Here is a 15,331-nt window from a genome sequence, read left to right on the forward strand (position 1 = left end):
GTCAAAGAAGCACTTAAAACAACAACAACAACAATGACCATCTTTTCTTATTTGATAATGAAACTATTTTATTACTTCTGATAAAATACTTTAGCCAAGTTGCTGATTAGAGGTTTTTATCATGCTTAGCATAGACAAAAGATACAATACAAAACAAACAAACAAATAACAACAAAAAAAACAAGCTACAATCAGTTTTCTTTTCATGATCCACTGCAAAATTTGCTTGAATTTTTTTCTGCTGGTTTTTAATATGAAGCAGGATAGAAAAAGTATGTTTACATTAAAAAATAAAGGATCTAATCACCAGAGAGAAAGAGGATCCATAGAGGATTTTTTTTTTGTATATTCTTTTTTTAAAACTGTTTCATATTCTTTATTTAAACTGTTTATTTTCTCTTTTTCAAACTTTTTATATTCCCTTTTTAAATCTTTTATACGTATCATTATATCTTTCATATCTTTTGTCTTTGACACTGAGAGAGCTTTGCACAAGATTTCCAATGTGTCTGGACTGTCGGTCCATCTACAAATGGAAAATAAAAAAACCTTGAATCCTTGACATAGTAAATACTTCTTTGTCCACATGGGTGACCAAAATCTGCACCAACCAAAAATGTCTCACAGAAGCTTTAACTCCCTCACCTCAGATCAGTCACACAGCAGCCATTATTTTTTTGTTTTAACAATGCTTCTTGAAAATACATCTTACATTATTGGAAAGCCTGTTTTTTCCCCATAAATGGTTCCGCTTTTGTAATGTGCATTTGTAGGACAAGAAGCTGAGCTGAGTATTTTGAAATCCTCTCCATCAATGCCTCACAGCAGTAGAGGCATTCCAGCCAACATTTCCACATCAAATAGCAGCGGGATGCCAATCAAAACCACTCACTGACATATGTCAGCTATTTTGATTTCATAATATCTTATATGAATATTTATTTCCTCACAGATTTTTTTTTTCTTGCTTCATTCTGGATCTTTGCATTTTTACCCTTTCCAGCCAAATGTACAATAAGCTGTGAGAAATAGCGAACATGCCAACTGCTAACATTTCTAAGCATTTTTTTTTGTTTTTTTTTAAAGGTGCGTAAAGAGTACGGGAAATGCCTGCGGACTCACTGCTGCAGTGGAAAAAGCGTGGATAGCTCCATTGGCTCTGGAAAAGGCACTGCCTCTCGTGCACCAGGACGTTACTCAACAGCATCACAGGTGGTTGGACTCTTTTCACCTCCTCCCTTTTATTTTTTTTCATGTCCTTTTTTGGTCTTATTTAGCTGACAGCATCCCCTGCAGCAAAGCAGAACAGATTAATGCTAGTAAGGCTCTGGATTATCGCTGTACTTCAACTTCAGGTAGCTCATGTGTGGCGCTCGAAGCTAAGACGACAAAACAAAAGCAGGTGAATTTATGCAAAAAGAATTGCACCTGGTTTGGAAATAAATGAGGGAAGGAGACTGTGTATGTCTCCGTGACAGATTTCATGCAAGTACAGCATGTGTTTGGAGGTGATACCAGAGAAATATGGTGCCTGCAGAGCTCAACATACACTCAGTCTGTAATTCGTTTTCACTGAGGCATGCTGCAACACTGACTCCAGTGTCGGCTCCAGCAACAGCTCACAAATGCAGATTTAATTGTCTCTGCCAAATACTCCAATGCTGCGCCTATGTGGTAAGTCTCCTTGTAAAGTAAATTGTTAATGCATTCCTCCCACATTGACATGAAGTATAGGCTGAATTGCCATGATACACTTTAATTGAACATCACATCCATTCATTCCAAAGAGAGTGATTTGCTTCCAGTGTTCAATTATAAATAGTCCTTGGAGTCAAAGCATGCAGTGGCAGCCCACGGTACAAGCTGCTCTCCGCATACAGATCAAAGTGTTTAATTATACACAGTTTTTTGACGACACTACTCTAACCTCATGTTCAGCGGCTCCATACGAGCAACGACAGAAATGGAAACACTCAGAGAGACGTGGTTGTTTATCGCTAACTCCGAGTGAATGTGTAATCAGGAGAGTACATTCCAACCTGCTGGCGACGAGCAGTGTAAGATTTTTCTCTGTCCAAAAAAAACACAAGAAAAACAGCAGAGTCATTTTCAACCCATCTGTGTCTGCAGTGCTCGAGACAACATGACATACAATATGCTAATGAGATCTGCTGTGACACTGCGTGTTTGAATATTTGAGCTGTGTGTCACCCAGAGGTGACGTCTGGGTGTCAGCAATGACATGCTAGTGTGGGGTTGGAGCACAGAACCTGTGCTGTGTTTGGGAATTTTTTTCTTTTTAAGAGAATGGTTTAATGTTTGTAGAGGGAAAGTTTCACTGGGAAGAAACAGAATAAGAAACTGTTTTTTTTGTTTTTTGTTTTTTTTTATTTAATAATTGTTGGAATCCTTCTATGGTAAATAATGGCGATGTAACAATGATAAAATATGGAAGGTCAAAGAGGCCCCTAAAACAACAACAATAACATTATTATTATTTTTTTTTTTTTCATTTTTTAATTAGAGTATTTTATTACTTATGGTAAAATAATCCACCCTAGTTGTTGTATATTGGGTTTCATCAGGCTTAACATGGACAAAAGATACACCAAAAAAAAAAAAACTTACTGTCAGTTTTCTTTTCATGGTACATCTGCAAATTTGCTTGAGAAATCTTTGCTAACTGCTAATTAAAAATGTATATATATATTTACATACATATTTTGCTTGGGTTAAGTTTTTTAAGCTTTTGTTTTAATATATGGGGGGAAAAAAAAAAAATTAAAAAACATGTTGAAGTAGGTAAGTTGTGTATAGCTCCAAACCAGAGGCAATGGTGAACCGCAACACTGTATGCAACCTTTTTTGGGTGTGCAAAAATTGCAATAATTATAATGTTGCAAGGTAAAAAAAAGAAAAGAAAGAAAGAAAAGTTTTGCAGATGAATAGTTTATTCATATTCAAAATTTCCTTGTCAAAACAAAAGAGTCTTGTTTAAGTTTCCTTGCCAAAACTCTATTTATTATATTCTTCCAATAAAAACCTGTTTTGCATAAAAAAAGGGAAAAATGTATAAATATAATTGAATAAATAATTACTTATTCATATCACCAGAGACAAAATTAAGTTGTTCTTTTTTAACATACATGAAGATAAGAGGGAACAGCCCAAAGAATACAGGATATGATAGGATCAGGGGAAAGATATGCAGCCAGAGTTGAACCAGCGACGGCAGGGAACAAGGACTTGGGTATGGTGTAAATGCTTGGCCAAGTGGCATCCTAAATTGTATTTGTGTTGAATATGATGATATCAAAATTAGTCAGCTAGATAAAATAATTGTCAGTTGAAAAGTAGCTCTTTGCTGCTATGCTTCATTCCACCACCAGAGGGAGTTAAGACGATTTCTTGTAAAATGGTACTTTATATATATTTTGGTAGTAATGGGGCCAAATTCAGTCATACAATTAAAAAAAGAAAAGATACAAACATCAAATTGGTTATACTTAGAAAAAACTATCCAAAAAGGATGGAAACACCTTAAATAATGTCCCACATTTTCTGCTCACTGCCACTGAACCTGCTACCAGCGGTATATATTAATCATAAATCCTGCCAAGCCTCTCTGGCACAGGGTAGCACTTATTCAGCTCTGTGGTTGGATATCTAAACCCTTAGCTTGTGCAACAGCCCGTGAGACTCTATCATAATTAACCAGGATGAAGCTTTTTGGATTGAGCCTTTGCAACCAGAGACACTGATTTGAAGAACGAGGATGATGACTTTATTATTGACTTCACCTATCCCTGCACTAATGCTTATCTGCTATCTAGAGTTACAGCTGTCATGTTTCATGGTTTAGGTTGGGGTTACATTTCTGGCTGTGTACTTTTTTCCGTCTCAGCACAAAATGAGGCTGGATAGGTTAAAGTGAAAGAATACTTTTCTGAATAGTAGCATTTCTGTTTTGCTGATTTTCATTCCATTTAACTTCCCCTCCTTGTGCGTCTTGACTATGTCCCCATCCTGCTGATGCGTTTTGACATGTTGTTTTTTTCTTCCCGTCCTTCGCAGAGTCGCATCCGCCGAATGTGGAATGACACGGTCAGAAAACAGTCGGAGTCTTCTTTCATGACCGGTGACATCAACAGCTCCGCATCACTCAACAGAGGTACTTGGTCCCGCTGCAGACATTTACATCTATGACCCCACATTAGACGGGTCTTCACCTTTGATTTCGTGACTAATGCGGTGTAAACATCCTCCACTGAACTTCAGTATTTTTCTGACATTGAAGCTTTACTTCTTCCCCACTTCATTACACAAAATCAAACAATAGATTTTTTATTTTAACGAGAAAAGCTTCAGACTCTAAACCTGGTCTTACAATTTTAAGCGATTAAAAGGAAAACTTCAACTTCCACTTAATTTTGTTGTTAACAAAAATGATCCGATTCTCAAATGAGAAATTAAATTCATCTTTTTGTTTCCCTAGACAAAAGAGAACCTTCTACTGAATATGAGATATTGATTCCAAGGATAAAATCTCTGTTGTGCAACTGACTAGGAAACTATGTGTTATGCGCCTTATTCTCCGAGAAGTCATTTCTTTTTAGGTGAACAAAAGGATTTAATTAATGCAACACAAAAGAGTACCACTAAGATTCTGAAATATCTTCATTGATTAGCTTTTCAAAATGTGAGAGTGTGATAGAGGTTTCTTTCTCTTGATTTTTTCCTCCTGTCAAGCCGCGCAACATGCTGCAATCCTAATGCAAAAACCTTGAACTAAAACTGGGCTTCCTCTCAGGAAAAGTGCTGAATAACAGAGCGAAAATCAGCTCAGTGTTGCCTCTCAGGAACACGTTAATAAAAAGTATTTCCCCCATAATGCATTTGACTGTGGTGCAGTGAATAGAGTTAACTCTGGAGTCTCTCAGGTTTCACGGGGAATGGATACCAGACTACTTCTGACATCTTTTAAAAAAATAAATTAAGAAATAAAAAGAAGAGTCCTGGCTGGCATCCCTCCCTGATACTCTTCTCGAGTTCCTCTCCCCGTCTCTAAACTCACTCTGGGCTCTTGCTGCCGTAGACACTAATGCATAGTTACAATGATGGATTAATGTTGGACACAGGGAGGAAGTGTCAAGATCTCAATAATTAGGCACTCAGCTAAGCACCATCAACAGACGCTGGCTTGAACCAAGCCCAGTTGGAGCGGTAGGCCCGGAGTTGGGAGTAAAGACTACAAGGATCTTCCATAAAAGAAAAAAGGTGGGGATAGAAATTATTAATGCAATTCTACTCCTCTTGGCTTCTTACCAGGCGGGATGTGATAGAGGCAGCACTTGTAAGAGTTCAAGAGTGTTAGGAAGTGTTTCCAGCCAGCACAAGTATCATAAGGAACAGATGCACATAGGATCACACTCACCCAGAGCGGCTCCTGTGTTGTTATTAAGGAATTACGTGTGAATATCTTCTAATTTGTCTTTTCCACTCATCACCTTCACATTCACACACACACACATACACACACTCCTGAGTGAGAGCTTGCAGCTGACACTCCTGCAGCGCCCGTCTGGAGAACACAGCCACGCAATCAACTCGATAGCGTTGCATGTACAATTTTATCCCGGCATTCAGGATTATTGTCGCCCCGCAATCAGCGCGGTTTCTGGAAACAGTCCAATTTATCACACACAGACACAATAAGTGTGTGTGTGTGTGTGTTGTGGGAGGAGGGATGTGTCGAGGAAAGGGAGATTTCACAAGAGGGCTGGTGTTTACGGAATACACTGTAATTAAGGCAAGCAGCAGCAACAAATTACTGTTTTTACAAATCAAAACAGCATTCTGATTCAGAGGCGGGATTATTATACAGCTAATTAATATTAAAATGAAACAAAAAATGTGAAAAGATTCAACTAAATCAGCTCCATTCAACATTTCATTAGAGAGAATCTGTCAGGATTCAAAAAGCTCCTGCTATGAGGATGTTCCCAAACTTCAACACTAACTTTTGAGAATTTGGTCATAAGGTGAAACACTTTTTTTTTCCGGTATTAAAAAATAAACAAAAAGCTAATTGCTACGTATTCAGATAAAAAGTGTTTACCCCTGGGAGCACACGTCTGTGTCACCCTCCTTAATTCAGCATCTTTAAAAATAACCGCATCATATCAGGCTAACAGGGGTCTAAAAAAATCTTGTAAACAGGAAATAAATGCCAGTCACAAATATTTCCAGCATAGTGTATATTCAGCATAATGCACCCGAGCACTTAGACATAAATTATTTGTATCAACAACCAAGAAAAACAAACATCAGGGAATCTGCACCATTCATGTTTAAGATTGCAGCCTTTGAATCTGAAGCTAATCACAGGCTGTGAAGGTTGCTTTGGTGTGTTGAATCTGCTGGAAATTGATGAGTCATCCGAGCCAGATCCTAGCAGCAAGAATCTGAGGACAAGCACGGCATAAATAGTAAATGAGCCTCTGTTCTGTTTGTGAGGAAGAGGAGGGAGAGGAGGCGAGGCAGGAGCAAAGTAATGACCATCTCGACTTAAGAGAGGATGTGTTGCTTCATTCAGAGGTTATTTCAGCGAAGGCAGATAAGAGTGTGGGCCGCACTTGAACTTTGCTCTTTGGAGAAAGGGAAATATTGTACCACTTCAGCTCATGAGATTGGCATCACGACGAGCAATAATAGTAGTGACTGTTTGCTCGGCCTCTGTACCCCTCTGTCGATCTGTTACTACGATGGTCATTCTGTTTATTCTCACTGCAAAGCTTTGTCATGGCAGCCACAGGTTAACGTACCTCTTTCTTGTTTGAGATACAACTGACTCATAATCAAAGACAGAGCTAGGCCAATACATTATAGAATAGAATGGAAAATACTTTATTTATCCACAAAGGAGTCACAGCAGCAATCAAGAAAACAAAAGTAAGAAAGTGTATAGAAAGTGCAAAAAGGTCCATAAGAAAATAGATGATGACATCTTGTCCATTATTCTCCAGTTCAGCCAGCCTCCACCTCTACAGGGTCCAGGACTGAGCTTCTTCAGTCATGCTCCATCTCTGTCTCCTGGATCCTGTCTGGTGAAGTTCTTCCAATGTGGCGTTGGTGTCTGCTGTTAGCTCCGTTAGCCATGTCTATGAATAGCATGATGCTACCCTGCCCTCCGGTATTCCCTCTGTTGCTGGGTTAGCACAGCTAGCTTGAGATAGATCTTACAATCCCAATAACGATGGATGGAAGGACAGGTCAATGTCGTCACTTCTTAGCTCACACCTGAAAACCAACACGTCGCCCTCACCTCCTTCTCCTCACCTTGTGGGGAAACATCAGGCCTTGCACCAGTTAGCATTGACATGCTACAGACTGCTAACAGCTGAATTCACATGTAAACAATTCAGCCAAGATTACATGTAGGATCTCCAGACAAACACAGGAGCAAAAATTGTGAAAATATCTCTTAAGACAAACCCAGTTTGGTGTCCATGACCAACAAATGAACCATAAAAAGTAATGATCCAATTCAAATACAAAGATGACGAAAATGGGGCCAAAACACAAAATCACAAATGTATTTACCATTCCCTGTAAAATTGTGTTTTGAAAACAAGCTAACACCTTGTGATACTTATCCACTGATGTATTTCTGGAGAATCATCTCTTTATGCCTTTTGAACAGACTTATACTTGAAATGTGTTTAAATTTAGATTAATATTAGTAATGTAATAATTTCTGTAGTATTATTATATGAATAATGTAATAACATGTAATAACATGCATAATAATGCTTGTTGATTTACATTGATCCCAGACCAATCTGCTTACGTTGCGTTTTCCACAACACATTATATGACATTTTGTCTAGACTGAAATAATGTCTGAAAAGTGGTTGAATGAACTGTTGAAAAGCTACTTTGCCATCCATGCTGGCAGCTAACCTAACATGACTAACACATTTTACTCTTTATTCTTGTAGAACAGTTATTGTATTATTGTGTTTTGTCTTGTTGAAGTCCAAAAATGCTTACGTGTGATTCGTTGGCCTTGTCAATGCTTTCCTTGTATTTTATGTCTGCTAACACGAGTATGCTGTCTGGATGTTGAGCAAAAACAAGCCTAACGCTAATGGCCGGCATTAACAATACAGTTAACACTCTTTCCATCGGTTCCATTAGCCATGTCAGTTCAGCTCTGCCTCAAACCCTTCACCTTAATGATCATGTGATCATTTGGATGTTAATGGCTGTCATTGCTGAGCTGCATCTGCCCAACTGATGTGTATGTTCTTTCTCCTTCTCTCTGTATCTTTCCCTTCCTCCTACCTTTTTTTCTGTCTCTACTCTCGTGTTCTTTTCTCCCTTTTTTCTTTCTCACTCCGTCTCTTTCTGGCTGCTCCAGGGGCTATGGCTAACCATCTTATTCCTAATGCACTCCTACGTCCTCATGGCACTAACAATCCCTATAATACATTGCTTGGGGAATCGGCAGTCTATAACAATCCTCTGGGCATGTACAACACACAAGGTGTGCTAGCTTCTTTTCATTCTTTAATGTTGTGGCTAGGGCAGTGTTTTTTTTCATGTCGGGTCCTGGAGAAACTGTGAGGCAGCACATCTTTGTTCCTGCTGAGGAGCAGGAAGAAACTTTATGATTGGGGTGTTAAAAGTAATGGACTTTGACTTAGCTGGAACGCCTGCGCTCCCCCTTGAGGGTTTTTACAGGGCTTTGATTAAAGTAAAACACTGCTCTAGATGTTGTGTATTAGCATTGAACAAACTAATTTTATCACAGGTTTGTTTTGTTGTGAGGTTTTTATTTTCTTTGGAGGTGTATCCCGGCTCTGCTCAGGGCATGAAATTCGTTTACATAATTTAGTCTCTGACATGGCTGTTTGGCCCAGAGATGTTGTAAAAACTATAAAGAACGGGTGCCCTCAGCGAGCCAGATATATCCCCCCTCATTTATTATAAATGTGCTCTAATGTTGTCGGTGAAGCTTGTTTGCCATGTCCTTTCTGTCTCTGTTCAGCTTTTCTTGTCCTTATATGCTGCTGTTGAATTATATTGACATTTTCTTTTACTGCAACTGCAACTTAAAGGTCCTATATTATGCAAAATTCACTTTAGACTGGTTTTGTAACAGTATATGCGTCCCCAGCCTGTCTACAAACACCCCCGAAATGAGAAAACTCTATTGTCTCCTTCCCTTGCTTGCTCCAGACAAAGTTTGCTTTCAGGACATGTGCGCTCAAACACGCGAATTTAAGATCTGCCCTGCATGACGTCATGATTCTAAAAAACTCCTCCAGGCCTGCCCCTTGTACTGCCCCGTCTGTGCAGCACGTTTTTCATCTTGGCTACTCGACTGCTTCGGTAAAATAAACATTGCGAAGGTACGAGCAAAGCACGGCGGTTTTTGATGGAGATGCACCCACAACAACTCCTAAAATGTTGTATGTGTGTGCTCACCATTTCACTTCGGACCGCTTTTTCATCGAGGGCTAGTACAAAGCAGGACTCACCAAGAACCTGAAACTGAAGCATGGATCTGTACCAACTGTCCAACTGCTCTACCTAGCGCGATAGCCTGATGAATGTGGTTTTAGCATGGCAGCTAACGTAAGATACGGTTTGTAACTTAGTTTCCTTACACTACGTTAACACACATGAGTAAATAATATCAGGGGACATTAAAGAGAAGATAATGGACATATATTTCACGTGAAGCTAGCTTTATATACATAATGTTGTGTTATTTTTGGACGGATGTGACTACTTGTCATGGTAGCCCTCAGCGGAGCTAATGTTGTGCTACAGGGTAGCGAACGCACTCTCAGCTGTTATTATGGACGCTAAGACCACAGTCACCACTAATGTGTGTGTTACTGCTGCAGTTTAGTTTGCTTGATAGATGTCCCTCATGGTACTGTCTCCAAAAACCAACAGTCCAGGCTGAGCGCATATCTTTCTGCTGGGTATAACTCTGGTTAGCACCAAGCTGCTAACGCTAATTTTATTTACCTGATGGTAACTGCAGTAGTTACTAACCACTCAGAAACAGAGTTTGGATTTCTTCAGGCGCCTCTCCTTCTGGGTCAGACTCTGGATCAAACTGGTATGACTGAACCACGGCGCTTCTATGAGCCATATCTACTCACCCTGTGTAAACACTGCAGCATGTTACCGGAGCGAAAGCCGCACCCTCGTCCAAAGAAGTTGAGAAGGAGGCATGGACAGGGCAGCTCATTATCATTTTGAGCTACACCCACAGAAACAGCTTGTTCTCAGGAGTGCTCAGGAGAGGAGATTAACAGAGTGGCTGCAGTCCAGAAAATATCTGAGTTTTGGGGTAAAAAACTTTAAATTGACTGTCCTGGGACCTCTGAGACCTATTTGAACTTGTTGAAAAGTTGCATAATATGGGACCTTTAAACCTTTGTCCAAATTACAAAACTAGTCATCTTTAAAGATATAAAACTGAATTTTGCGCTCCCACCTTTAGACAACATAATTAACAATCATCACATTTAATTTAAATCTTTGGTTTTGAATAAATTCTGTTTCATGTGATTAAAATGTAACTCTGTAAGGCAATGCAAATTCTATGACATATAACCCAGCAGTGTTATTTTTTTATTAGTTTGCTCCTCTGAAATATAAATTCAGGGTTATAGCACTGCTGAAATTATTGTGTCTGAGTATTAGACACCAAGTCTGATCAGCCAACAAATAATCCACTTTATTCTGGGATCCGTCTGACTCCTTTAGTGCTATTTTTGCTCCGTGCAGAGCTGTTATTATTTTATCTCAACCCTCCGCAGTCAATATGAGGCTGCTGTGTAACTTTGTGAGTCTGTAAAACTCAGAAACTTGTGTAAAACTGAGATAAAAAACTCCCAGAGAGCTTTGATCAGAGGATAATTTATGTGAGCAATACAAGCACTGCATTGGGGCTCGTGACAGAGGGCTGTAATTCACTTACATTGCCGTAGATGTAAAAGAAATATCTGAAAGGATGAAAATGCTAATGCATCACAGATTTACTGGCGCTTTTGACGCACAAGTACCACCGCCATGTTTTACCCCAAGGATCCTGCTATAAGATATATCAGAGTCTTTTTTTCTGTATTTGTTCAAAGATATGTTCTTGCAAAATCTGCATGGTGACTTTAAAAAAGTGCATTCCAGAAACATTTTCTTGATGCGTCATCAGCATACTGTCTGTGCACATTTCTCTTTCTACTTGTCACTGTTATGCTTATTGTGTTTTCTTCTTTCCTTCCCCTCATGCTGTCCCAAAAAGAGCCCTACAGAGAGACAAGTATGGGAGTCAAACTAAACATTGCTTATCAAATGTAATTGACTTTGGCTTTACTTCTCTTTTCACTTCAGTGCTGACAGAGGGGTAATGAAAGAAAAAGCTTGTTCCCTTTGGAAGTCATAGCATTCTTTTATGACAAAGGCCTTCACCGTTTTTTAAAAGACATAGCTTTAAAAATCAGTTTAAATCACATCTACCGCTCACTGAAGTCTGCTCTGCTTGATTTAGAAAAAAAAAAAAAGAGAGAAAGACTTCAGGCGGTTGCTGCTTCTCACGGGCAAACATCCATCAGCTCGTTTATTATCACACTCCGACGAAGCTAATTCAATTACAATCAACATTTAGACTCACCTCAACATTTCATGAAGCCATCAATAAGAATCGATCTGGAGCTTTTTTTTTGTTGATTATCGAACACTGCTGCCTCTGCATGCACTTATTATTTCCACTTTGATCAATCTAACAGACTCCTCCAAGGTCGAAGAAATGTAAAATTCTGAAGAGGTCAGAGTGTGTGAACGGCCTTGTCGAGGAACATTCGCTTTTGGCATTGATAACACAAACTCATGAAATATAAACTCTGTATGTCCATGCAAGAGAGAGAACAGAGAGTCTGAACAGGGAAATCTTGACTAATTCATGTTGAGAGATTCTGCTAGACAAAGCAGACATCAATAAATGATCTTTTCCAGTTTTACGATGTTCAAATGAATCGCTCAGATGGGACAATATGGCAGGGGGTTGAGTTTTTACAGCTGCTGTCGTGGTTTGTGTTGGTGGTGCATGCATGGCTGATTCCGTCTATGCTTGGATTTGATGCATGGCTTTGTGTGTCTGTGCTGTTGTGTGTCGCACATATATGAGTGTTTTCATCACTGCTGTAGAGAGATCGATTGAAAAGTGCAATCAGGGGTTAGAAAATGTTCTTTTGTAACAAGGTAAGTGTGGGTCTAAATTTTCAGTACGGGAGTGCACTTTATAGAATTGTAGATGTGCTGAGAGTGCTTTGGGGTCAGGGCATATTTCAGGATAAAAGGGCTACACTGTTCGATGGGTGTAATTTGTGATTGTTGAAAAAAAATGTCTGACATTTAGCTGTGATAATTACATCCCATCAGATTTCACCCTTCTCATTCGCCCACTCTACCCCCCAACCCAACCCATGTGTGTCATTCCAGAGGGAATCCTGAACAATGCCCGGGATACAAGTGTCATGGATACTCTACCACTGAATGGTAACCATGGCAATAGTTACAGCATCGCCAGCGCCGAGTACATGAGTGACTGCGTCCAGATAATCGACCGGGGCTACAACCACAAAGAGACCACCCTGGAGAAGAAGATCCTGAAAGAGCTCACCTCCAACTACATCCCCTCCTACCTCAACAACTCCCACGAGCGCTCGGCCGAGCAGAACCGCAACCTGATGAACAAGCTGGTCAACAACGTCAGCAATGGTGGTAAGGACAGCGGCTACGGGATGGGTTTAGGGATGGGGTTGGGTATGAATGTGGCGCTAAGCCTGGATGACCACTCTGCCTTCGGGCCGCACCACGATGAAGGGCTAGGCCTGGAGTTAATCCGTGAGGAGTCCAACGCCCCCCTGTTGCCTCAAAGACCGCATCCGTCTCTGCAGGCGGTGGACAACCTTCACAATCACCTCCACCAGTCGGTGCCCCCGCCGCCTCTTCCAATGCCACACCACCCATTCTCGTCTGCGACCACCTCCTCTTCCTCCAGACGGAGGATCCCCCAGGAGAACAGCGAGAGCTTCTTCCCCTTACTCACCAACGAGCACACCGAGGACGAAAGCTCGTCGCCCGTCCACAACCACCAGAGAGACTCGCTGTACACCAGCATGCCCATGCTCTCCGGTCTGCCCGACGTGTCCGCGGAATCCGCCGACGGTTCTAAAGACGGGGGCGACACAAAGAGCCCAGAGGCCAGCTCGGACGACGTTTACTACAAGAGCATGCCCAATTTAGGATCGGGCAACCACCTCCATCAGCTGCACTCCTACTACCAGCTAGGTCGGGGCAGCAGCGACGGCTTCATCGTTCCGCCAAACAAAGAGGATCTGTCTCCGGAAGAGGCTCACCAGGAGCCGTCACACCTGGTCACCAGCCTATAGGCCCAACACCCCCACACTTCTCCAGTGCCCCTCTTATTACTGTATTCCTTCTTCTCCTTCGTGTCCCCTTTTTCCATCAGTCGTCGGCAGTGATAGCCTTTCTTTTTACTCTGTGTCCCTGAAAGACTAAGACGAAGGCGCGGATAACTGTACTCTCGCAAACAGGAAACTGATTGCAACATTCGGGGGCTGGAACTTGACTATATTTGGTTAGACTTTACGGGAATCTGTTGATGTTGTGTTCCCCTCTCCTTCACAAATCCCGTGTGGTTTGACGTGTTTTGTCTCCGTGTGAAAAGAGACAATTACCCACACAGGGTTTCTAGGTCACAGAGATATAGTCTGACAGTTGAAACGGAACTGCGTGTCCCTGAAATTACACAAGTCTAAACCGTAGACTGCACCGGAGTGAATGGGAGATTTAAAAAAAGGACTATTTTATTATACTTCTGTATCTATATTGACTTTTTGAAAGATTTTCTTCTTCTTTGGTGAGTTGCAGCACATTTTGTTTGCTGAAGTGTCCCTTCAATGACAAAGGAAAAAAACAAAAAAAGACAAAAACATTTTGAACAATTACCATGAAGGAATTATTGATCGTATGCTTTCAAGCATAGCTGTCCTTTATTTTCTTTCATTTCACTGTAATAACAGTTGTCAAAAGAGGGAGAAAAAAACTAATAAGAGAACTATGAGATATTTCTATGTAATTGTACAGATAACTAGCATTGCACATTATAGTATGCTTTTTTGTTCCGAGCAAACCCTTTGTCTCTGTGAATGTAGTGGTTAGGAGCAATTTTGTTCTGTTGTGCTGGCCTTTCTGGGTTTCTGGTACCAGTCTGTTCTTATTTTCTGTTTTCCTCTTTTATCACTTTTCAAGAACCACCTGAATCGAAACAAAATGCCACAAAAATATCACAACAAAAGACAAAATGTGCAGGCCTTTTTCCGTGAATCGTACTCTGCTTTGTTTTCATGTCTTCTTTCTGTTTCAGGTTGATTCGTTTCCCTTTTTGCTTTTTTTTTTTTTTTTTTACTGTGTAGATAGCAGACCGGTTATTCGCAGATCCAACTGGAGACAGAATAACTGGAAGTATCCCTCAGAAAGGTTCAAAAGCATTCTGCATTTCTCTCGGCTTCAAGGGGAGAGAACAAATTGAACACTGATGAGCACTAGGCGCTTGTGCAAAGAAAATAAAGATGGTTGTTTTGCTTTTTAAAGAGCGAGCTTTTTGAGTGAGAAAAACTGGAAGTGGTTTTCTTTTCTTCCTCTGGGAGAAAATCTATTTATTTATTTGTTTTACGGAAATGAAACACAGGATGGGCAGAGGTTTAGTGGCACCAATACATTTTTATTATGGCTTCTTATTTATTCATTCATTTTGTAATGGTTCCCAAGTTGAATGACAACATGATAACTAATATTTGTTGTAACAGTGAAACTTGTTTGCCAACAAATAAATTCCTGATTAAGATTAATCTCTTAGATACAACAAAAGTTCTGGTGTTTTGTCCAGGTTTTGGAACATTTTTATATGGATTACAGCAAAGGACCTTCAGATGATAAAATGTTCTTGTTTTTGTTTAATTATCAGTTAATATCCCTCATTAGCCCTCTGTCCGTTTTAGTGCCAAATAAATTTTGGCCCAGCAACAGTGGATGTGCTCTGTATGCTCTGGTCTGCTTTACGATAGAAGCAGTGATTTCATAAGCTGTAATAAATATTTCAATATCATTGCTGGTGCAACTGATGAGTTTTTTACTGACAATGTGCGCTTTGAATGAGTGTGAACAGCTGAGCAGGGGACATGAAAGTCATCTGGATCATTCTGCAGGATGGAGAGACAGAGAT

The 15,331-nt window shown here is 40.3% G+C and overlaps 1 protein-coding gene across 22 annotated transcripts in view; it reads left to right on the forward strand.

Moving 5' to 3' along the window:
• Nucleotides 1-14,957, forward strand: part of LOC141811063 (adhesion G protein-coupled receptor L3) — a 324,467-nt gene extending 309,510 nt beyond the window's left edge. For 6 of the 22 annotated variants that reach the window (XM_074698939.1, XM_074698942.1, XM_074698934.1 and 3 more), the window contains 3 exons: nucleotides 1,087-1,212; nucleotides 4,075-4,171; nucleotides 12,523-14,957. In XM_074698939.1, the coding sequence (XP_074555040.1) occupies nucleotides 1,087-1,212; nucleotides 4,075-4,171; nucleotides 12,523-13,475 (1,176 nt within the window). In that variant the 3' untranslated portion in view covers nucleotides 13,476-14,957. Of the gene's footprint in view, nucleotides 1-1,086; nucleotides 1,213-4,074; nucleotides 4,172-8,422; nucleotides 8,549-11,326; nucleotides 11,379-12,462 lie in introns of all 22 variants that reach the window. The other 16 variants (XM_074698928.1, XM_074698926.1, XM_074698930.1 and 13 more) reach the window with 6 other exon arrangements.
• Nucleotides 14,958-15,331: the final 374 nt, after the last annotated feature.

Source organism: Halichoeres trimaculatus, unplaced genomic scaffold (assembly GCF_033239565.1).
Source record: "Halichoeres trimaculatus isolate MK-OKI-2021-1 unplaced genomic scaffold, fHalTri1.1 fHalTri1_scaffold_22, whole genome shotgun sequence".
Taxonomy (NCBI): Eukaryota; Metazoa; Chordata; class Actinopteri; order Labriformes; family Labridae; genus Halichoeres; species Halichoeres trimaculatus.